Source organism: Bombus impatiens, unplaced genomic scaffold (assembly GCF_000188095.3).
Source record: "Bombus impatiens unplaced genomic scaffold, BIMP_2.2 scf_2222, whole genome shotgun sequence".
NCBI classification, from domain to species: Eukaryota; Metazoa; Arthropoda; class Insecta; order Hymenoptera; family Apidae; genus Bombus; species Bombus impatiens.
Genome location: NT_178641.1, coordinates 2,757,524 through 2,781,049, shown reverse-complemented (window position 1 = coordinate 2,781,049; position 23,526 = coordinate 2,757,524). Strand labels below are relative to the sequence as shown.

At 34.7% G+C, this 23,526-nt stretch overlaps 3 protein-coding genes across 7 annotated transcripts in view; 2 read left to right on the top strand and 1 right to left on the bottom strand.

Annotated features, from left to right (window-relative positions):
• The first annotated feature begins 370 nt into the window (after nt 1-370).
• LOC100740880 (putative gamma-glutamylcyclotransferase CG2811) lies at nt 371-2,954 on the top strand. 3 transcript variants are annotated; one of them, XM_024371870.2, is made up of 5 exons: nt 372-524; nt 1,372-1,560; nt 1,959-2,108; nt 2,322-2,443; nt 2,521-2,954. In XM_024371870.2, the coding sequence occupies exons 1-5, from the start codon at nt 411-413 to the stop codon at nt 2,555-2,557; spliced, it is 612 nt and encodes a 203-aa protein (XP_024227638.1). In that variant the 5' UTR covers nt 372-410; the 3' UTR covers nt 2,558-2,954. The 3 variants fall into 3 exon arrangements, with proteins under 3 accessions (XP_024227637.1, XP_024227638.1, XP_012248511.1); XM_024371869.2 differs by having other exon boundaries at nt 371-524; nt 2,322-2,954; XM_012393088.3 differs by lacking the exon at nt 372-524 and adding an exon at nt 868-1,233 and having other exon boundaries at nt 1,314-1,560; nt 2,322-2,946.
• Nucleotides 2,955-4,436: 1,482 nt separating this feature from the next.
• Nucleotides 4,437-7,863, bottom strand: LOC100740758 (protein CDV3 homolog). The gene is made up of 4 exons (XM_003494395.4): nt 7,720-7,863; nt 7,084-7,630; nt 6,144-6,562; nt 4,437-6,040 (listed from the first exon to the last, which is right to left on the bottom strand). Exons 2-4 carry the CDS (start codon nt 7,255-7,257, stop codon nt 5,902-5,904), a joined length of 732 nt encoding a protein of 243 aa, XP_003494443.1. The 5' UTR covers nt 7,258-7,630; nt 7,720-7,863; the 3' UTR covers nt 4,437-5,901.
• A 612-nt stretch (nt 7,864-8,475) lies between these two features.
• Nucleotides 8,476-23,526, top strand: part of LOC100740637 (pyruvate dehydrogenase (acetyl-transferring) kinase, mitochondrial) — a 19,735-nt gene continuing 4,684 nt past the window's right edge. Inside the window, exons 1-3 of one of the 3 annotated variants that reach the window (XM_024371919.2) lie at nt 8,476-8,835; nt 22,649-22,856; nt 23,031-23,215. In XM_024371919.2, coding sequence (XP_024227687.1) covers nt 8,733-8,835; nt 22,649-22,856; nt 23,031-23,215 — 496 coding nt within the window. In that variant the 5' untranslated portion in view covers nt 8,476-8,732. Of the gene's footprint in view, nt 8,836-22,648; nt 22,857-23,012; nt 23,216-23,526 lie in introns of all 3 variants that reach the window. The other 2 variants (XM_012393084.3, XM_012393086.3) reach the window with 2 other exon arrangements.

The following is a 23,526-nucleotide window of genomic DNA, read 5'->3' as shown; positions in this document are numbered from 1 at the left end:
TCTTTGAAAGTGATTAATTGTTCTAACACGAATAAAATTACTATATTTCTAAAGTGTCGCTTATTCTTTTTTATTCGTTAATAATAACAAGCAACAACGGAAGTTTCAGAGACTCGTAATTTAGTAAATTAATCAAACGATATGGTGTTATTTTTCTTCAGATATAATAATTACGACGACAATGAGTAAAAATATTTTGTCAATCGAAACTTATCGGAAAAGGGTACAAAGATTGTAGAAGAAAAAATGAAGTGGAATTAATCGTAAGGAAAAATGAAATGGCGTGATCCGTGTCGCACGAAAGCTCTTATCGCTTCAACTTTTAACCTCTTATGCGACAGCGAGATCAGGGTTGTACGCACTATACTCTTGGTGGAATCACTAGTTTTGCCGTGTTGCAGTTTGCAACAATGTTATTTCATATCGCTGCCGCAGCAATGCTAACGAACATCGCGGTTATGGACATCTACTCGTTCCATGAACTGCCGACTAACATTGTGGACATGCAATTACTATCGGACGAGGTAAAACCTAGAAAATTTAACATTTTTTGAAATTCCTCTATCATAATCAGTTTACATTATTTGGCCATTTCTATTGTTCTTTATATTGACAACGATACAAGTTTAATACTGTCCACAATTTATTACATAAACATATATTGCTAAGTAAATGAATGTAACATACAACGAATGGTGATATACGACTAAATGGTTTTGTTGAAGCAACAATCATATTTAATTTAGAAAACAGTGCGTAATGTTCCAGCCATACCTTTTATTTATTTTTTTACACAAACGAATGCCGGAAGTGCAGTGAAGTCGATGACAATATCGGTATCCGGAAACAAGTGAACACGAATGACCTCTGGTGTGTGTCGAAACATGCGTAACATTGTCGAGTGTGACACCGTAATTAGTTTTTGATATATTTCTCATAATTGTTGGTTTTGATTTTATTTGAATATACGGAACTGTTTCGTGAAAACTAATGCTTTGTGGTGAACATTGTCGGGTAGCGAAAACAACTTGTTCTCTTCGAGAAAGAAACGAAACGATTCGACGCTCGTTTGCCATAACCAATAATTTTAGCACATACTAGTGGCTCCATCTATTGGAAAACGCGTAGCCCATTGTTATCGACAGTGAAGTTAAATTGTTAGTGGACTTTATCCACTAACGCCATCTCTTTGAAAAGCGTTGAAACTGTTTGTACATCATTATCGACAGCGAAGTAAATTATTGGAATTAAAAAAAAAACTGTTTTTTAAGCTTGCATTTTGAAGTTAAAATGAAAAATTATTTTCCGCACAGTATATTCATATAATTACAATACGATTGAAAGTTCAAAATGTATGAACACTTGTTCAAGAGTCCTCTACACCGTATCTTCGTATACGGGACACTAAAGCGAGGAGAACCCAACCACAATTTGATCCAAGATGTTGCAAATGGATACGCAAAGTTCTTGGGACTTGGAAGAACCGTTGTTCCGTATCCGCTAATAATTGCCACTCATTATAATATACCATTTTTGTTGAAGAAACCTGGCTTTGGTCACGTGAGTATTGCATGAGTTCGATATTATCAACTTAGATAATGTTATTGTCCAACTAGTTTCGCCGAATTGTTTATAAGCGGCAACGTCTACCGCCCGTTGTCATAGGCGCAGTTTTTTCTCAAAGAACATTATTATTTATCAAATTTATATTAGATCGAATGAAATATCTCTTATTTGTGAGTTACTAAATTCATTCATTAAACTGAGTTTGTATTTTGTTGTCCTAGCATTAGTGTTGTTACTAACTTGAGGCTGTGCTTTGAATTTTAATATCTGTTATTAAAAAATTAACATTAATTGTCAATGTTTGACGTTTGAATTAAGCTTGTAAGTTACTTTAAATGAAAAATTACATGTAAAATTAATTCACCTACCTTTTTCTATTTCCTTATAAACAGCATGTATTTGGTGAAGTATACGATGTCGACACGAAAATGTTAAAAAAGTTAGACGAACTAGAAGAACATCCAACGTTTTACGAACGATCAGAGGAAGATTTGTTGATTGCTCCAGAAGGCAAGGCCAAATCGAGCGATAATTTTGAAGAGGTAGATATTGTTTCTTCTCAACTATTGTTCCTGTTCAAAATTAACATCCTATTACTTCTTTTTAAATAAAAAGTCTAAAGGAAAACAAAGGAAATATATGTATCTCTTTTACTATAATTTAAAAACACAAAAGGCTAAAGTATGCTGCACCAATTAATATACGCAATTGTTATTAAATTAATCTGCTCAATTTATTATCAAACTTGTTCTCAGATCAGTACCTTGACAAAGGTCTGGATATATTTTCTACCAAGGTTCAGGGCATCCTTGTTGGAGAATCCCATGTACAGCTCGTACAGCAACGAGGGAAGTCACGGACTCAAATATTGCGAAAAGTATGCTCGCGATCCCTCGTACAATCACAGAAGCGAAGTTCAGTGATAGTTCATCCCCAAAATATATTTGTTTCCAGCGAGGAGAGTACAGTAAGGCCGGAAGACCTACTCTGATCAAGCTGTTTTGCATAATATGTTGTTAACCCCATCATCGCATGAACGCTTCAACTTCATGTTTGTTAATCGTGATAGTTAATAAAAGATTTTTCGTCGAATGAAAACCATTGAAATTTAATCCTCTGCAGTCTAATATGTCTTTTTACCATCAACAAGCAAGTTTCCTACTCAATCTACTTTTTCTTCGACATTTAAGACTCTAGAGGTTTAAATATTATCTCTCGTTAATTTCCATCGCAACGAGTTAACAAGCGCTATGTTCTCTCGCATAAAGTGAACCGACCGTTGAAAAAACATTTTGACAGTACGTATAACAATGAAAAGTGTCTCCATAAATACCTATGTACAATCTCGAAAATATATCTTGTAATATATAATTACTATTTGCAAAAAACAGTTTTCCTTTTCTCTTTCCTTTTTTTTTTTTTTTTTTTTATTATTCATTCCACAAAATCGGGCACGAGTATTGCGAGTTTCGTTAAAGATGTGTATATAATGAGAAATGAAACGAGAACAAGAAATATCATCGGAAACAAAGTTTCGTATATGTCAACTCTCTGGTTTCCTTCATTATTTATTATATCAAGTTCATTATTCGCCACTCTCTTTCTTTCGCGCACTCTTTCACTTCCTCTGTCATTCTATCGATTTCTCTCTGTTAACAGTCGCGATAAAATTATTTCAACTATTCTGTAACAAAAGGCAGGCGAAGTCCACGTTGCCCTGACAACGACGTCGTCGTCGGGCGACTTCATCTTTTTCTCTCTCTCGACATTCGATTTTACTATTTTTACTGCGTTAATAGACCACCAACCCTCACACTTTTTTCCAAAATTAGCCAAGACCTTTATTCTTGACTGTTTTGTCTGAATCGATTGATAAATCAGGGTTGGTAGTCTTTAACACAATACGAAGTTGGTCGATCAGTTCGTTGATATTGAAAAAACCAAACAATAGACAATTTTTTACAATTATTTGATACTAATATATATACAGTAGCTCATGATAATATTTGAATACTTATAGAAACCTTTTATACGTACATTATGTGTATTATATGGAATACTTTAAAATTTCATTAGCACTGTAATAAGATTCAATTATCATCATTAAATTGCAATTTGTATATAATATATATTTTGCCATATATAATTATATGGAAATATTTGGAACAAATGTGGAACATAAAAGCTAATACACATTTAGTACAAGTATATATTTCGTAGAAATCACAAGAATATTTAAACAGACAATTATTTATTATATTAGTGGGAATTTTTAATACGCATTATACGTATGTTCAAATTTATTATTCATGATATATGAAACATATATCTGCAGTATATATCTTGTAACTTCTATATACAACTTCATATCAGTTTTAGATCTTACTGATATAATCATGACAATCGTGTTTTATGCCTATAAAATTTCGAAATGATTTATGTAACACATACTATATACGTATAAAAGTTTTCTATACTAAGTGTCTAAGTACTTTCACGAGTCACTGCATCTAATTTCGCGTTTACAAATGTTTTCTTATATCAATATGAAGGAATAATTACTTACATGGTTCGATTTATTAAACGAACAAACTGATCGACTCAACTGAACAAACAACTTTAGACTCTCGCATATGGAATTTGCGTACTTCTACGTGGAAATGCCCGTGAAAAGTGCTTTCGATCCTCGAGATAGAACGACTGTGACGGTCGATCGCGCGAACAGAAAACTAACGATCGCAACCACACTCATTTTGAGCATGCACTTATTTCTTTTTTCGTTTTTTTCACATGTTCTGAACCAGTCGCGAGATCACCGACACATCATTGATGGTTCGCGAAATTAAAATGCTTAAGGCAGTACTTATAAGTTGTCCTAGGAAATTTATTATAAATAATCACATCCTTTTTTTTTCTTCTTATAGTTCACTATACAAGGCTCCATTTCTTTCTTTTCTGCAATTCTGCGTGTATGGCTCACTTACTCCATTTTGCTTCTTCGAGTTACATTTTTCTCTTCTATTTGTTTCTCATTTTTTATTCACCATCAAAAAATAACAGCGCTAGCACCCCGAATTCCTGATATCACACAGGAGAAACTCTACAACTTCTTCTCTTTCTCTTTCCGTACAACCTCTCCCCTGTTTTCATTTCTTTTTCGCAAAAGAAGTCCCTAAATCAACAAAACTAATTAAACAAGTATCAACAAAAGCGTACATACGTCTCCTGTTATTTTATATTGTATGTTCGTTCACGCGTGCGTGTCTCTTCTTTCTGTATGACCTCTGCATATGTTTTGAGTATCCACAAATTAAACTTATCCGATTTCATTATACTTTGCGTATATGTTCTCTCTGTTTTCTTTCCTTCGAACAATTCTTTTGTATCGACATGTATAGCAGTATTTCTGCACCGTTCCAAAGCCCAGCCCCGGAGTTCAATTATTTCCATGTAATTATTATGTATATATATTTATCCACATATATCTTAATTCATCTAAACTTTTGTGTTCGTTGACATACGTTACCGTTGAGCGAAACTATTACTCGAAAAGACAGAGCCCGATTAGGACTAATCGACTTTCCTTCTTTATGCAATGCACACGTAATAATATAATATAGTCCTTCCTGCGTTAAAACGATGTCACGTTCGAGTATCCAAGTGTTTTTAATCTATAATTTCCGAGACGTTTCGAAGGTGATCGACTGACTAACGCGAATGCAAGCACGCTAAATGAAAACAGCAGCACCGTCTAAAAATACAGCGACCACATGAGTGTCTTACGTGATTAATCGCGAAGTTCAACACCTTTTTGCGCTACGAGAGTTCTATCTCGATTTCCGGTTTGCTATGCAAACTCACGACTTTTCTCCACTGCCCCCATCATCTCTTGATAAAGATCTTTCCTCTTTCTAGTATGTAAATTAAAAAATTAAATATAAAACTGATGCTAAATGTGTATATATGTGTGTTTTGAGCATGTTCTCTTCGTATGAAAAAATAAACGTTCGCTTTTTTTTACGAAATTCATCGTAAGCACGAATCACGTTTTCGCGAAAGAAATGGTACATCCGGTTTCACGATAGCAGGCGGGATCTCCTATCGAACGAAATAGGATTTTTTTTCTTTTCCTGGTTTTGTTTTTTTAATCAACGTCTGGCTTTTCGAAAGCTAGAGCACGGTACGTGAATCGATCATGCATCCTACTCGTATGCGTTCCGTTGTGTGTTCTATATCCTAGAAAACATATTTAATAGCGTAACTGGGCCACGAAACGGAGAGAGGCGATGACGTAATAATGATTGTGTTTGTCGTTCGATCAAATCAGAGATGATTTCAGCTTTGATCTTGCGATAGGGCACCATATTTGTTACCCAGAGAGAGCTTCGGCGCTTGAGCTTGCGCATCCTGTACGCTATATGATCTACTTCCCCCTCGATTACGCACTTCTTCGAACGTACCTTCGTCTCGTTTCCTAAAATAAAATTATTTATTTGTTATATACACGTACCGTCTTTCTCCCTGCAAATTCTTCCTTTTTTTATTTTAAAGTAATCAAAAGTACTCGTGATACATACCGTCTGCCCCATGGTCCGCTGGGTTCGTTGCTTTGCTGCTGCTTGGAGTTCAATGTTGGGAAATATTCTTCACTATGTATGTCTGGCGCAATATTTTTTGCTCGTTGTCTAGGACTAGCAGCTACTGTTTGGATATTCCTTAAATGTGGAGGCTTATAACTACTTCCTGAAGTAACAGGTGGTGGAGGTGGTGGTGCTGTTTCTGGTGCTGGTTCTGGTTGTGGAGGGAGCTCTGGCTTTTTCCAGGGTCCTGAATGTTTGGTACCACCTTCACCTGACTCTCCATCCGAGCTAATGTCTCCTGTACCTTTTTCATCATCAGATTCTGCATCTATGGACTCGTTCATTGTCAGGTTTCCAATCTTCAAGCCAGTATAGTCTTTTTTCTCTTCTTCAAACTCTCTCCACTCATCTTCATCCTAAAGTAATATATTTTAAACATGCAAAATAATACAAAAATTTCTCCACATAATTTATAATATATTATGAAAGAATCCTATAGAAACGTTTTATCCAGGTTCACATTACAAAAAAAAAAAAAAAGACATATCGACAATCCATCGTATAAAAGCTTTTTACTCCAAAATACCACATTTTCGTTCAAAGTAGCATCAATCGCGCACGATAATAATCCCAGAACAGCTGGTTTGTTTCAGTAAGTTTACAAAGGGAAATATCCGTAGCCGCGTAACAATTCAATTATGTAACAAACAATCTGCTCGTCGGACAACGAGGCAACGCGAATCATGTTAGATTGGGAGGATCCAAGTAAGCAGATTAGTTTCAGTAATAGTAAGAATGACGTTTGCAAGAACAAATATGGCAGCGACCTATGGCACCGTATTCGGCACTTTCGCGTATGACTGTTCACAATTCGAGGATCGAAAGTTCAACGAAAAATGAAGGACAAGATACACATGCGGAATGGACGAATGTTCACCTCGGTTTGTTGAGTTTCTTCCCCCTCCGGGTTCACCGGTTTGTCTTTTGATTTCTTCCCCAACCGTTTGCCCGTTTCTTCCAATTTCTTTGCTATCTCCTCCGTAGTTGTGAATTTCTTCCCCTTCGCTTTTTTGCGATCTTTTTTCGCAAAGAAATCATCCAAATCAGCCATGCTGCGATGACTTACGCGGTGCACGCGTGATTATTCGTCGGACAAGTTTTTTTCACAGAAACACGAGGGACAGCCTCAGCACGAAATGATCGGAGGCACCGCTGCTGCTGTCCACATGGGCTTGTCTTGGCCGGAAGTCAGGCAATCACTTCGAAGTCAATAGAGTTTCCAAATACGGACTCAACTTTTCCAAGAGTCGATTTACACCGTAAAAAATACGCAAAGAAATCATAGAAATCGATAATATAACCTTTTAACGCTGTATATTGTTTTAATTTCGTAAAATACCGAGAAATACTTTTCTCAACGATGAATATGTGGCGCTGATTGTCTAGCAGAAGACCAACACAAAAAAATTCAAGGGTTACCTAACCTAGAAACGTGGTCGTGTATTTCAAAATTATCGCATTATTCGAGTTATTCAGTAAAACATAGAAACAGTTGGCATGATAGATTACTTACGAATTAAAACTGGGACGTGAGAAATCGTAGAAAGGAGTAATATGTACTAAAAATGTAACTTATATACAGGTTAATTGATCTACGGTTAAAGTATACGACGTGCACCGTTGGCGGCGCCACGTGATCTATTTCGCCACTTCCGGAATACGAAATGACGCTTCAACTCGGACAATTACCTAGGTGAACAAAAAGAGAATCCCGCATGGTAATACCGTATTTAAACAAAGTGCAAAAAAATCATTTGTCTGATTAAGCAGATTATATGTTATATAATTGTTACGTATAAATGTTTAAGGAAAACTGAAGCAGAATGAATTTCTATATTTTTAAAAATGTACACCTTAGAATGTTTTCATTCAATGAGTTTTTCATTCAGTGAGCTTAATACAAATTCTTCAACTTCTATTCACAGACGTGTTATTCTATTCGGAAATATTAATCGTATATCTACTCACGCTTTTATTTACGTAAATCTTTATTATTGACCTTACATCACACGCTGAAATTGTATCTTTTGTCTAATAATCTTTATCAATTTTTCATTTCTTATCATTGATTTTGCCAAAGATGTATTATTATAAAATTCGTCACGTAAGAAATTGTTCGTGACCGAAAAATCACGAAATAAAGAAAACGACAAAGGAGAAGGATATTTTGAATGTGGCGCCTCGGGCAGCCCCACTTTTCTCCACCTCATAGGAGTCATGTAAGGGGTACGCAGTCGCGTGATCGGGAACGAACATATAGAGGATCCCTTTCTTGAAACGCCAGTAATCGTGTCTAGTCTTGCCACGAACCACTGCGGTTGGAGGTGTCTCCTATCCTCGTACCGGCGTACTACTCAAAGAAGCCTCGCTGTTCAATCTGCCTGCGGTAGATTGTGACAGTATTCCCGTGACTTTTAAACGACAGTAAAAAATTCTCAGAACAAGCTTTCGAATTTCGAGAGAAAAAAGTCGAAGGAAAACCAAGTCGACGGCTCATTAAGTTCATGTGTTACGACGTACGACGAGATGAAGCTCACGCAAAAGTGTTTCGGGAACATCAGCAAGATGCTGGATTTTTACTCGCAATTCAACCCCTCGCCGCTTTCGATAAAACAGTTCATCGATTTCGGTGAGTGTGAGGAGCTCGCTTTATTGGCAACTTTACACACCTCATCCAATTCTGAGCCTCAAGTGTCGAGAGACGTAGTAGACTGCATCTCCTTTTACCTACACCTCGCTTTTTGTTTTCGTTTTCTCGTGTCGTTGTTTAGTTAGAAGGGACGAGAATGGAATCGATCGAACAACGACCTCGATAGAGCACGGGATATCATCTTCAGGGTCGCTTCGGTAAAATCTTGTAACGATCTCGGGGCATCGTCCCCATAGCTAGTTTATATTCTCGGTCAACAGCGACGATTGAATGCCAGCGATGGCGTTACTGCACCTTTTGTTTTCGCGGCTTGATGCAAACCAAAAATTAAGTACAAAAACTGATACTTTCGCGAATAGGCCATTTCTGTTTAGTTGTGACTAATAATTCAGCCGCGTCATTTAAATTATACCTGATCGATGCTCTTATAGCAAAGTATAGAATTGAAAATGTGACATGATGTAATAGTCATACGAGTAAACAAAGTAGTCATCGCAACGTAAATTCGTCCCCTGTTCGATCAACAACCTTGACGATTAGGTTTTGAGTTAGTCACGGCGCTAAATGATCGATTACTTAAAGAGTAATGTCAAGTACGTATATCTTACTACAAGATTACTGCGTGTAATCTTCCCAAGTTTGTTTTTTTTTTTTTTTCATATAAAATTGAATCAAAAATATTAATACTTTTGATATCAGATATCTAAAGGTCGGTAAGAAAATAGGGCTCGAAATTGTTACACAAAATCGAGATTTTTCAGTAGAGAAACCATTTACAATCCATATTTACGCATTTCCGTCACAGCAATCTAACGAGTACCACGAATTTCTAAAAATAAAATAAATTGGAGCTTCCATCGCGAAAGATTCGAGGAAAATCGCACGCTTGAAATTTCGAAAGAAATTCAGACATTAAGATGATGTTACACTCTCGGCTTTCCTTTTATCGATCCCCAAATGTCACTGCACTCGTGCAAATGTCAGATTCGTAACAGTTTTCTTAATCTCAGCGCGCCTAATATCTTCGATTCTTGAATTATTCGGCATCTTTGATTAGTTGATGCGATATCGATTTCAGCACAGTGAATCCAATATCGTAATCATTTGGTCACCGAGGTCGCATTAAACTGAGATTAGCCCATAAAATCGTACGAATTTAAGCTTGCATCATTTACTAGTGAGATTACTAAAAAAATGATGAGTTTGAGGAATGAAAAAATTATCAATTACTCTTCCATTTATACCTCTATATAAGATATGAAATCACTTGTTTTAAATTTTATATGTCTGGCTTAATGGAAAAGAAGATTCGGATAGAACAGATTTTCTTAGAAACTACCACATAAATCTGTAAACATAAGATTCTTGGTAAAATATAATGTCGAAGGTTAAAATTTAAGTAATATCATGGTTTATTATGGTTAAAGATCTGTTTAATATGAACGAGTAATACACAATGGACTTCTGTTCACAAGACTCATAATAATTGATCAATAATCTATGAGATTGGAATTATTGTAAAATCGATGCGAGAATCGACTGGAGAGTCGTTTTAGACCAAACCAAGAGACCAAAACAGAAACGCTCCTTTATAAGAATTATTTAGAATAAAGATGTGATATAATCGTTTTAAAACCCGAAATTAATACTGTAACGTTTCCATTCCTGTTATATTTCCAACCCAAAAGTTATATTTTACAAAGAATAAATAAACAAGAAAAGAAATGAAAACTTCCAAACGTCGTCGCAAACAAATTCGTCTCCATTTGCCAGCGTTTATTTTCAGAATAAAAACCTTTCTCAACAATAACAAACTCAATGACCACTGCATTCTTTCCTCATTTCGTTAACATTGTATTTATATATTTATATATATATATTTCGTCTGTCGATTAACTTTGTTGTCGAACTGTCAGACGTGCCAGACATCACAGAGTTGAGCGTGTCTCGTATTTCAACATTACGCTATTGTCTGTTCTTGTTAATGAGTCGACAACTGTACAGTCACCATATTCATATGTATGTTAACACAATGATAAAAAGTGCGATCTACACGAATTGAGGAACTCGTATCGAAAAATAAACTTTCATTTTAAACTAACTAAACATTTTAGACGATATTATCGATATAAACAATGATTTATATTGCAAAATATATTTAATTAACTGTCGAATGAAAATATTTCTAGAAAAGCAACTATTGTTACGAGATCCGTAACTTTTTAAGAAGTTGTCGGATTTTTCCTTGACATTGCTGATACATTCTGACGCTCGCTGCGGTACCATCGTCATCACAAACGTTTGGTTTGTTTAAAATTAGTAACGACGCTTGATTTTCAAAACAGAGATCAGGACTCAAGCGGTTTCACGCGGCGAGCAATTTAGCTACATTATTATCAAGAATTCTATGCAGCGTTTTGTTTGTTGAGTTGATTACGCGGCTGATAAATAATGCCAATGGCACGAGTCACGAGGCGCAATAACATCCTGTTTCGCTTTTTATCCGCACTGTCTACAGTCTGGAATCAACGGATATGAATTCGTTGTTTTTTTATTCAGTCACGCGCCTGCTCGTATCTATCGTTTTCTGATGAAAATAAGTTTGGCCAATATCGAATAAAAATTAAACCCTGACTCGCTGATAACGGGAATCTTCAGTCAGAATAAATATTGTCGCGGTGTTTGCCTTTTGAGTGTTGCGCTAAGATCAGACCTTGGTGAATCTGGTTCACATAGATCGCTTTAACTCTACTGTATAGCAAAGTGGTACTCTAAACAGAGGTACTTTCTGTCAGAGTGTCTTCTTTCACGTGGAAGCTGCTTAAGCCGCTTTTCAGGACGTGGCAAACAATTTATGGGTCTTTTGATCCATGAATAACGCGTTGTAATTCCTCAAATTATCATCAATGGCACGAACAAACTAGTTATTGTGCTTGTATTTTGCATTTTGTATACTATTCGCGAACGACAACTATAACTATATATATACATATATACATATATATATATATATATATATATATATATATATATATATATATATATATATATATATATATATATATATATATATATATATATATATATATATATATATATATATATATATATATATATATATATATATATATATATATATATATATATATATATATATATATATATATATATATATATATATATATATATATATATATATATATATATATATATATATATATATATATATATATATATATATATATATATATATATATATATATATATATATATATATATATATATATATATATATATATATATATATATATATATATATATATATATATATATATATATATATATATATATATATATATATATATATATATATATATATATATATATATATATATATATATATATATATATATATATATATATATATATATATATATATATATATATATATATATATATATATATATATATATTTGAATTTATTCAAATTAATGAACGAATTAATAACAAATTGCATTTATACAAAATTAAAAAAGAGGATAAAGCATAGTATCTTGATGATTTCGTAACGTGTCTACGCTGTAGATCGTCGATTGTGGATTTTGAACAGGTTGCATTCTACGAAAAGTCAAAGTTGACCAATTAACTTGGAAAAGGCAATTCTTACATCGAATTTGGCCACTGTCAATGGCTTCTGGTGACTTTCACGAAAATAGAGTAACGTATACATTGGTAGTACGAATGGAACGCTGGAATTCTGCCACTTTTTCACGTCATTCGATCAACGTGGGCGCGAAAACCTTTGGAATTTGAAATTTCAATACATTCCGCTTTAAATTCGCGCCAGCGCAATTTTCACGTAGACCAACCCTGTTACTATTTTTTACCCGGAAATTGTTCGTAATTCCGTACAAATTTCCCGAAAGCTTGTCATTATAATTGTTTACACGTTGAAAGATATAATAACTCTTGTAAATAAGCGATGAAGCTATGAAATTTTGCCAACAGTTAAGGATATATCTGGTATTATTATGAAATGTGCAACAAGATGCGAAGATATATATTTAGTTACTTAATAATATGAAATTGATTATCGAACTTGGAAATTACTTATCGTCTCTTTCTTCTGTCGACTTTATTCGATGCCGAAGTTGTTAATTTAACAATAGGGTCATGCTCTTTGTTTCAAACTTGAGAATATGCCACGAAGAAAGTTTGCGAGAGCTTGAGGGATTCGTCAATCTTCCATCTGCATATCGTATCGTTTTTCACCAGCAATTTTAAGTAATTTTTCATTTTCTTCATATCTGTGTTTCAATTTTACTGTGTTTAAAACAATTAAGGTAACATGTTGCGGCAAAAGCTGTTGGATGATCATAGATATAGAAATACAAAAACCTAACGAAAACTGCGTGTACTTAAACGACCCAGTTTGCAATTGACGTAAGTAAAAATAAGGTTGCAAGCGGAGTGTTAAGTCGTGGTCTCTGAAAATCGACTTTCTAGAAATTATTTGTAATTTTAATCACACTCTTATTTTCTGTCCACTATTTGCCTGCTGCTACCATTTGTATTCTTGAGTAAATAATAATGTAGACCCATTAACGATATGGTGCAACAGAGAATACACAATTTTTCGGCTGTAAGGAAGAAATTTAATAAATATTACTACTATTATTCTTGACTAAATAATGGACCGAAATAAGGATGCATTTTAAAATATACAACGACGTGTAAAAGATTTTTACCGCGAGTTTAAGTCGTAACATATAAAATATTCGTTCTCGTTGGTATCTATTCTTTTTCCTTTGGTAAATTTTCAAGCTGAGAATTTTCTCTTTCATAATATAGCTCTTTTGTTTATTCATATAAGCGTGCATAAACGCATTCCTTTTAGGATTCTGTAAAGTGAGAGTTATTAAAAATTCAACATTTCCTACGTTACCATTTGATATTTGCCTTTCTATCGATCTTTTTGTTCTGTAGAACAGCAATGGTTAAACGTTATGAACGCCAAACACGTAGCAAGAATTTCTGTTATCGACGGCCTCCATCTAAAGCAATAACAAGTTACTCCGATTTCATAATATTTTCAATTTATTCGTCGTGCTTTTGGTTCCTTTCACTCGAATCGAGACGTTGATTGCCCAACGTTGTAAATTCGCGGTATTCCTTTCTTGTTGTTAATTGCCCGTAAAATAAATTGGCATTAATTCGACATTTACCAAGCGTTATCTAATTCATTTAACGAACGTGTTTTCTGTATGTATGCAGCCGGCGTAAGTCACGGGTTGCGCGTTGCCCTATGAAGCGCGTGTATCTACGTGCCTACTGTTGCACATTGAGATTGAAACTTTTAAAACTAAACAGCTGCTTCCTCTGACCGATCATAGATGCTCGTCGACCGTTCTAGAACTACCTATGGGACAGTGCTTAACACGTACAACACGTACAGTAAAAAAATACCGATAGCCGATGAGTAACAATTGTTTTCCTACCAACAATAGTATTTTTCTCGTTGATTTGCTGAATAATTTACTTCCAATTCGTTGAAATTAAGCTAATAAATTCCTCGGTAATTGTTTCTTTGCTAACAGGAAAATATGAGTTACGAAGGACGTTACTGAGATGTAAAATTAGGAGACAAGAATACATTGAATGAAAATATTAAAAACTTTTTCAATTAAATATATCAAATTAAGAATTAATGCAATTAAAAAATTTTCCTTTCAACATATCGCAATTGAAATCCATTTTTTTGTTGTTTCTTCTTTTTGACCAATATTTTACATTCGCGAGAATTAAAATGGACTTGACGGAAATTAATTTGTCATTATTAAGTATCAACGTTACAAGTTCAATTGCATTGCTGTAGTAATTTCTCGTTAATAAGCGACTCGATCAACAAGTTAAATTCAAGTTGCGAATGTGTTCACGTTAGATTGCTGGTAAATATCGTGAGTTGAAGTAGACAATTGTTTTGCAACGAGCGGAAAATTACGAGACACTTGTTAATTTACATACAATGGTGAACCATTGCACTCACAATTCCCATATGGGAGATGCATCGCTCGAAAAAATGATTAGAGTGCTTCCAGTTCCAATGCTCCAAGTTCTCCGTGGGAGGAGTAACTGGGACTGCAGTCTGGCCGAGTTTTTACTCCGAGACTGGTTTGCACTGGTAAAAGTATCGTTCATCCATTCCTTGAAATCCGACTATTAAACGGACGTCTAGCCTTGAGAAAATAGGTGTTTTCTCTCTTCCGGACTACTTAGAAACATCCATCAATTTCAATTTCAAATTATTACTTGAAAAAAAAAAAATATAAAAGTAATAGAAGATATATTTCTATGCAACCTTATATGACAGAAATGTATTTCCACATACATACAATGAAAAGAATACGGAGAAATTTTTTTTATTTATTTTCCGACGATAAGACAAACTTTCTCCGTTGTTACCAGACAACGATTTATCCATTATGCTTATATAATCCCTCGACACGTGGATTGTTTACACGTAAGTATCAGATATCATGGCATGTTACAACGTGACGCAACGCGTAATTGGCAATTAAAATTTTTTCGATAAATTTTTATTTCGCTTGGAGTTATCAGCAGGCATGAAATACTCGGCGATATTTTGCGAAAAAAAGCGACGCAACCGTTGGTATTCGAGAACATGACAACGATACAGGCTTTGCGAGTTCCACATTAAGCGACCGTACAAGCTGTCGACTTTCGTAGAACCATCGAAATCAGTTTTGTCGATCGTCCTAAAAATATTTCGTAACACGTGATTTTCCAGATGAAAAAGAAACCTGTACGTTTCTATTTTCCCTGCGATAGTTTGAGCAACTCGAGGGAATTATCAAATATTCTTGAAGGTCTTTGTCGATGAAATTTTGGTAACCATCGATGGTCAAGTTCATCGGGATTAACATATGCGTTGGGATGGATAAGATAGCTTTCTCGTAGGCCTCTTTGTATCATGTTTGCACTTTCATTATCATCGAGAAAATGTTCCTTACACTCTCGCGTGTACATAAATCGGACGCTACTTCGCGTCCTCCAATTTTATTAATGCGTCGCCGTTATACGATACTGGCCTATAACGTCCGCCGGAAATAGATCTATTTTTACGAAAGTATCTACCTCGTTCGATTCGTGAAGTAAATTAGACCGGAATAAAGCATCTACTGTCACGGAATCAGAATAAATAAACAAGTGGCTAAATCTGATTTCAAATAATAAAATAATGAAGGAACGTCCTAAATCGAATGTACGGATGTATTTATAAACAGGCTTCGCGTATATTTGTTAAATCCGGCGTAATGTGACTCTTGGGATATCTTGAAAATCGAGGATCAAGATAATTGGAAGAAGATTAGAACGAAAATGAGAACTTCGAGTCGCAGAAGGAAATTGATTTAAAATAGCACAAACAGTCGAGATATGACGTAGATACTATTTCTGAAGCCAGTTAACAAGTTTATAATGGTAGTTGTTTCTTTGAATTGAAAAAGCTTGCGTCTTTTAATTCTAATGCTCGATCCTCACAGGATCGATCGATCGATGTGTATACATATATTCGTTGTCGTCGTTTGAACCTCGACCTCCTGGTCGCAAAGTCATTTTCCACTTCGTCACATCGAGTTTTCCAATAAAAGCGAGAACGTTTAATTTCATCTTTCTCGTGTTACATAAGGCGTGTGTGTAGTGTTAACATCAGAGTTAATGCTGTTAATCAACAATAATTACGTTCTCGAAGCGTGTTCAGCAGCACGTTGCAAGCTCGTTTTCTATCTTATGTAACGTTTCCTGTTCAGTTTTATCCTGTGGACATTAAACAGCCAATTATCTGAAATGAAACGAGTTTTCTACCATAACTACAATGACTCACGAAATTATTCGAAAACGGATAAAAAGATTCCATGAATATATTATGTGTACATATGTTATGCGAAAAATAACCGCAGTATCATGATTAGACGACGAGTTTGTAAGCAAATTTATATTTCAGTGAAATTTTAATACTTTCGGTATTTTATCTATTTTTGTATAATTAGTAATTTACTGCACTTTTCGGATACAATACTCGGTATAAGTTCAATAATATTTCAACAGTCTATAAAATATGCAAAAAATATATTATATCAATATTTTTGTACACTATTCGTATCCTATCAGTAAAGTTCTTGAAACAAATCTGAAACTATACGTGGAAAATATAAGATATTTAATGAAGTTATTTTTAATTAAATATATTACACATACACCTGTAGACTGACTATTTTTACCGATATAATTATGACAGTCGCGTCTCAATACGGTAAATCCGAAGCGTTCGAATGACTTCGTGAATTAGAGTACATGTGCAAATTCGTTCTCCGCGGAAATGGAAATATCGGTCCGCAGATAGATAACGGGTGGAGAAAATCGTTTCTATCTTCGTTTGTAGGCTGAATGATTTACAGCGATTCAATTCATGTTCCTCGGATGAAGGGCGTCAGTGCGATTGGTTTGAAAGCTGGCTCTTTTCATCAGGAATGTCTGTTCCTCGATATCCCGTTGCTTCGTTCTGATTCTCGGAAAAACAATGAACGAATGTAAATAAAATTATTAGAAAGGCGGATCGATGCGTACGAGTCTGGACAGAGAGACTTTGTAACAACGTGTTATATTGAAACATGGCCACGATGCGTCATCATTTACGTTTATCGTTGCCTGTATCACATACTGCGTTATTGCTTCTGTGTAAAAATCATACACGTGTATATATGCTCTTTCGTAAATGTCAATGTAACTTTTATATTATATCTCTAACGCTAAAAGCCTTTAAAGATTATCTGAAAATTGGAAAATTAGTCAGTACGCTATATCGTATCTTCTTTTTGGCTTTTAGCAAATAGAAATACTCTTTAAAAAAGTAAACACTCGCGCGATCGATTTTTATAGGTAGTCAATAAAATAATTAATATCACAGTAAATCAATAGACAGATTCATTTTTCTAATAATAATCGTAGAAAATTGGCAAATGTAATTAGAGATACAGAAAAGACACGGGACGAGATATTAAGTTCTGGAGGGAATACTCGTGTGTCTAGCCTGATACATCGGGATCTACTTCATTGGAATTAAAATAGGAGAACCTTATCGATAGAAGATAGATATTAATAGCATTTCTTGTGAAAATTCGTATCGTTATGATAAGGATGTAGTTAAAGAAATAGTACACAAATGATGATTTATTTTATCTAAATATCGTAACGAATACTAAATATAAATTGTGCATGAAATATGTCTCTGCAAAATATGTACTGCGTACGTTTTCAACACTTTACTGTGTACATCCTTATATTTCTGGAATCTTAAATTTTTCATAAATGAATAAACATCCATAGTTTGTGAATCGAGGACAGAGCTTGATATACTTTTAAAACGAGCGTTGTATCATCTGGTAATCATGAGGTAAAAAATTATAGAAATACTTTCGCGCAATATTTCCGTATTCGATAAAGCAATGCGGTTCTATTAAAAGAAACGATAATTGAATATAATCCTTTTAATTCTCGCAGAGCTCCGTGAAATAAAAGACTCCTTTGGAAGCTTGAGAATCCATCGCACTCTCATTTGATCAAAGCTACTAATTACGCGATTTACTCCAGGCGACTGGGTTAAGCTTCATTCGCTTCTTCGTTACCTGTTCTTCAATTCGCTAAAGATTCTCAATGATACGGCGCATATGGGTCAAGCTGTTCGCTGTCGAACAGAAGTTAATTCACTTTTCACTCAAGGAAGAATTGTGTCACGTGCATTCGATTATGGCATACTGTTCGTTAAGAACTTAACAAATGGTCGTATTTCATTCTTTTTTTATCGTTTGTCGAAGTTTATTACGGTCTGTTACATGAATATGCTTGCAGTCTACTGATTAGGTTTGTTCCTTGAACGGTAACTTATTCGATAGGTTTCATTTATGAATTAACTACCAAGGAAAGAGAATCGATCACATTGACATTTGAAATAAGTAACGCCGTCAATCGTAGAATCACCATTGTCATTTCTGTATTATGCAGCTGCACTTGTCGTCTTCTTTCCTTTAAAATGTCCGTGCAGGTTCTCAATGATTCGATTGAACTGCTATAAAAAACGTATGACGTTCTCGAATGTACAGAGAACAATCCATTGAGAGACATCGCATGCTTCGCTGCAGTTCGATGCGGTGTCTGACCTTGCGAACAATCGCGATGAACTCCTTGGCAAATCGGCCAATGGACTGTGCACCTCTGTACGCAAGGTGAAGCGCTGTTTCGTTAATGACATGCATAAGAAGAACGATCGACGTACAGAGTCCGTCTGGGAAATATATAATCGCACGAAATATGTAAACAATCTCCATTCTTTCGCGTTGTTGTTCACGTTCTGTTTGCTTTCAAAACATGTCGATCCGATTTCGCAATATTGTATCAATTAGGCACGTTATTTCTCCTTTGTCTGGGTCGCGTTATCGGCTGAATGAAACTTCCAGCATTCTTTGTTTATCTGGAACTGAACGAGTCTCGAGGAAAGTACTTTTACCAAAACATATAGAGATTATTTTTTCTAACTACGATTCACGTGTTTTGTCTGGCAGAAGGTTTTTTACGATCGTCTGGTTCTTTCCTAATTAATGCGATCTCATATTAAAAGAAGAAAACGCGAAAGAGGTTGATAATTGGAAAGTTTTTCAACGTCGCAGACACATGAACCGGAAAGAGAAAGATAATATTGCAATGTTTGAAAATTGTTATTCTTAAAAGATGCAACACATCGTTTCTCGATATTTATGGAAACTCAATTTAAGGAATTTTCTGGGAAAGGCATATAAAACAAAATAATTAACCGAGTAATAAATTGCGTTGAGTAAGTTTCGGTTCTAGCTTTTCTTTTAACATTAGCTACTGTTTAATTTATATTTGTTAAATAACGTGGAATATCCTGATATTTATGCAAATTTATATTTATGTAAACGTAATGAACAAGATGCAATTTACAAAGAAACCTTTCGTCCTCTGTATGAACGTCATAACTAGCTTACGAGGCTCTTAACAAATTTTATTCCTTTCACGTTTGTAAGATAAATAACAGTTTCATAAAAGTAATGAATGAAAAATTATTTTGTCTGTATATCATAATCCTGCTAATCCCTTTTCGATAATGTTTCTTAATTAATCCACGAAAGCAATAAAACTATTCCTAGTAATTGATTTAAGAATAATCTCCACGAGGTATTGTACAGCTTAAATGTTATTTGATGTTACAATTAAATGATAACGATACTGATATAGATATCGAAAGGGACGATTTTATGGTTCATTCCGCGGATTTTTGCGTGAACAGATAACTCAACGAAAACCAGTTTGTTTTGACCAATTTCGATCATAGAGAACTCTCATAAAAAAATACCCTCTATCTTGTTCAGCCTGCTCGGTGCTGATAAAACCAATAGGTGATTTCACGGCAATTTGTTATCTTGCCAATATATCAGCTGCTCACCGATCTATCCAGTTAGAAAGAAATGCAATTTCCTGTAATGGAAAACCTGACATTTGAAAAATTTCGATAGAAATGCTCTTATTATCGACTAACCTTGCTGATAGTCAAAACTCAGGTTTTAAAATTTGAAGAATTTTTAAAAGGAAAAAGGAAAGGAATTATTCAAATACTGGAAGAATCTATCCATATTCTGACATAGAATCTACGAGCATGTGAAAGTATTATAAACCTGGCAAATAACTTATTTCTATTAAATTTTCATTTGTAATAATAGAAATTTCTGGTTAAAATTCTAATATCGTTGACAGATCGAACAATCTTGTGCGCCGATTATGAAACTTACTAGTATACGTGATGTATATATATGCAATCTCGTAAAATCACTCAACGAATACGAGACAAATTTAATCCAATTGAGCAATGAGATCAAGTTATTGTTCGATGGAAATGCGATATCGCCGATGACGTAAATGCTGGTCAAATCCTACCTCTGTTAACCGACCACTACTTTATCACAAATATTTATATTCTTGATCAAACAGGGGAGACAGTAAAACACAATTTCGTCTGTCGGTACACTTTACCGAATGTACAGAGAATTCTTTTATCTATAAAATATTAGATAGAGCACGATACTTTGAATAATTTATGCATTTTTGCATATTACGAAAGAAGACGTGTACCTTCTTATGTGAATATTTGCCCTTTGAAACCCAGAAATATATAAAAATCCACGGTTTATTCATCAGAGTCAATACTTGCAGGAATAAATGTCAGCCACTTTTAACCGAAAGATACTTTTGGAATCCATTAAAGCCGTTGCTTCGGCTAAACAAATTTACCCAGACGTATCTCAGTCTCTTTCTTCCGTATTCTGAATTACTCTTCGTCAACTCAACGCCATGGTGATTAAGCAGTGCCGCTTTAATTGAAAATTAAATAATTAAACAATTGCGGCTCGGCTGCGAAGAGAAACTCAAGCACAGCCTTATTGTACTTGATGCAATGTGTACAATTAGACGTGGAATTAGTATTATCAATACTGATACACATTTGTTATTTAGGTTACTAAGTCTACAAGCTACGTAAACAATACGATCGATTGAATGACGTTTCACAGATAATACACGGCGCAATAAGTCGATTTCTTTGAAACAATCGCTATCGATCGACCACTCCTTAAATCGTGTGTAAAGATGTTATTTTTGGTTGTAGTCGAGAATCTCGCTTTTTACCATTACGACTATTATAAACAACAAGTTCGGTTAAAATTATATTCTATCGATCAACCGATAAATCAAATTTTCCAAGAGACGTGCACGTAACTGGAATATGAAAAGCGTCTGTTCCATGGCGATATGAGGCCAACGCCTTGCCAGAATTGATAAAACGTATCAATTTTGCCAGGCTCGTGCCCACACGATCGAAGTAGCAAGGAAACGCATATACGTAAGCAAGTATAATATATGTATGTAGGAAGGTTGATCTACGACCTACTTATAGCTTCCTAAAACTCAATACCATTATAAAATGCTTTTTCCAATGACTCGACCGCATACCTTTCTAATCTATGATAATTTAACACTCTAAATGATTTCCGTTTTACCAATGAAGAATTCATATTACAACCATTTTCACATATTTCGTAAATGCACGAGATTTATCGAAACATAAAAGATTAAACGAGAAGAAATAAATTTTCTCTACAAACGCGACGCATTATTTTCTAATCTAAGTTTCTAGACATATATTGATCTTTGTTCCGCCGACGAGGAATCGATGTTCCAATTATTTTTATATGCCACGACAATTTATGATATTTACCAAAATGTCTCGAAACGCAAAAGCAAAAAGAAAGAAAGCGACTGACGCAAATAAGACAAACGCATTGCAAGATATCGCGTATCGTCGTTGCCACGAAATAAGCTACGTTTTCCATGAAATTGTTCTTCCTTTCCTATAGAGCAATCAAGCTTACGCAACGAGACTCTGTTTACAGAGTTCATCGTTCCGCCTTTCTTCGATGCATCAAAACAACTCCAAAACGTTTCGTTTTGATAAAGATTTCATACCAAGTCATTATCGCGGATTTTTTGTACGATTATCTCTTAGAGCTTGGTCTACCGATCACGAGACAGGCAAACATGGCAATAACAAAATATATTTGCAGAATAATTAAAAAGAAAAAAGAAAGCAAAGGAATAAGTGATTCATTATTGAATTTCTAATTATAGAAAATGTTGAACGTTTCAGGTCTAAGTGCCTGTGAGAGGAAGTCTTTTATATTCTTAAGGAAGGAGCTACCTGTCCGATTGGCCAATATTATGAAAGAGATCCATTTGCTACCAGAGAATTTATTGAAAATGCCTAGTATGGGTATAGTTAATAACTTGTATGCCACTTCGTTTGAAGATATCATGCACTTCGAGAAGGTTGAAGTGAACGAGACCACTTTAGACAAGTGAGTCTTCAACGTTAGAAAAATCTCTCGATGGATTTACTTTCAATTCGTTCGTTACGATATCTCGTATAAAGATAACGCTCTTCGTGTCCAATTTCGATAAAACAATCAATATTTTCCTTCACGCGGACATAAGTAAAATATGATTAAATTAAGTTCGCTTCTGCCTTATAGATTCTGTCAGACTTTGGTTAAAATCCGCAACAGACACAAGGATATCGTCGAGACGATGGCGCAGGGTGTGCTGGAATTGAAAGAAGCCCACGACGTTGACGTTCAAACGGAGAACAACATCCAGTATTTCTTGGACAGATTTCTAATGTCCCGAATCTCCATTCGTATGCTCATCAATCAACACAGTAAGTTTATCGGTGCATTTCGTGTGAATTATAGAAGAAAGACACGATGGTCACTTTGCGGTTAAACAGGTGAATTTTAATACGACAAAATTGAAAATAATTTAGATTACGTTCGAAGATGAAAATGTCTAAAAAAATATCTAATAGGTTGGAGTTTTGCAGATGCCAAAGGTATAATTGTTAAGACGATTTGATCATTTTGAAGGGAGCGAGAAAACACGTGCTTAGTTCTGAAAACGAGTGAAAAGACAATTTAAAACTGCTTCTGTGTAAAAAAAAAAAAAAAAAAAAAAAAAAGGGAGAGAGAGAAA

Excerpts from the sequence above, each read along its gene's own strand:
- LOC100740880 (XM_024371869.2), top strand. The coding sequence starts at position 411 with ATGTTATTTCATATCGCTGCCGCAGCAATGCTAACGAACATCGCGGTT. Across the intron at positions 1,561-1,958 it reads AGAAACCTGGCTTTGGTCAC|CATGTATTTGGTGAAGTATA; the intron begins GTGAGTATTGCA and ends CCTTATAAACAG. Across the intron at positions 2,109-2,321 it reads CGAGCGATAATTTTGAAGAG|ATCAGTACCTTGACAAAGGT; the intron begins GTAGATATTGTT and ends ACTTGTTCTCAG.
- LOC100740758 (XM_003494395.4), bottom strand. The coding sequence starts at position 7,257 with ATGGCTGATTTGGATGATTTCTTTGCGAAAAAAGATCGCAAAAAAGCG. Across the intron at positions 6,563-7,083 it reads AAGAAACTCAACAAACCGAG|GATGAAGATGAGTGGAGAGA; the intron begins GTGAACATTCGT and ends ATATTACTTTAG. Across the intron at positions 6,041-6,143 it reads AGCGGACCATGGGGCAGACG|GAAACGAGACGAAGGTACGT; the intron begins GTATGTATCACG and ends ATTTTATTTTAG.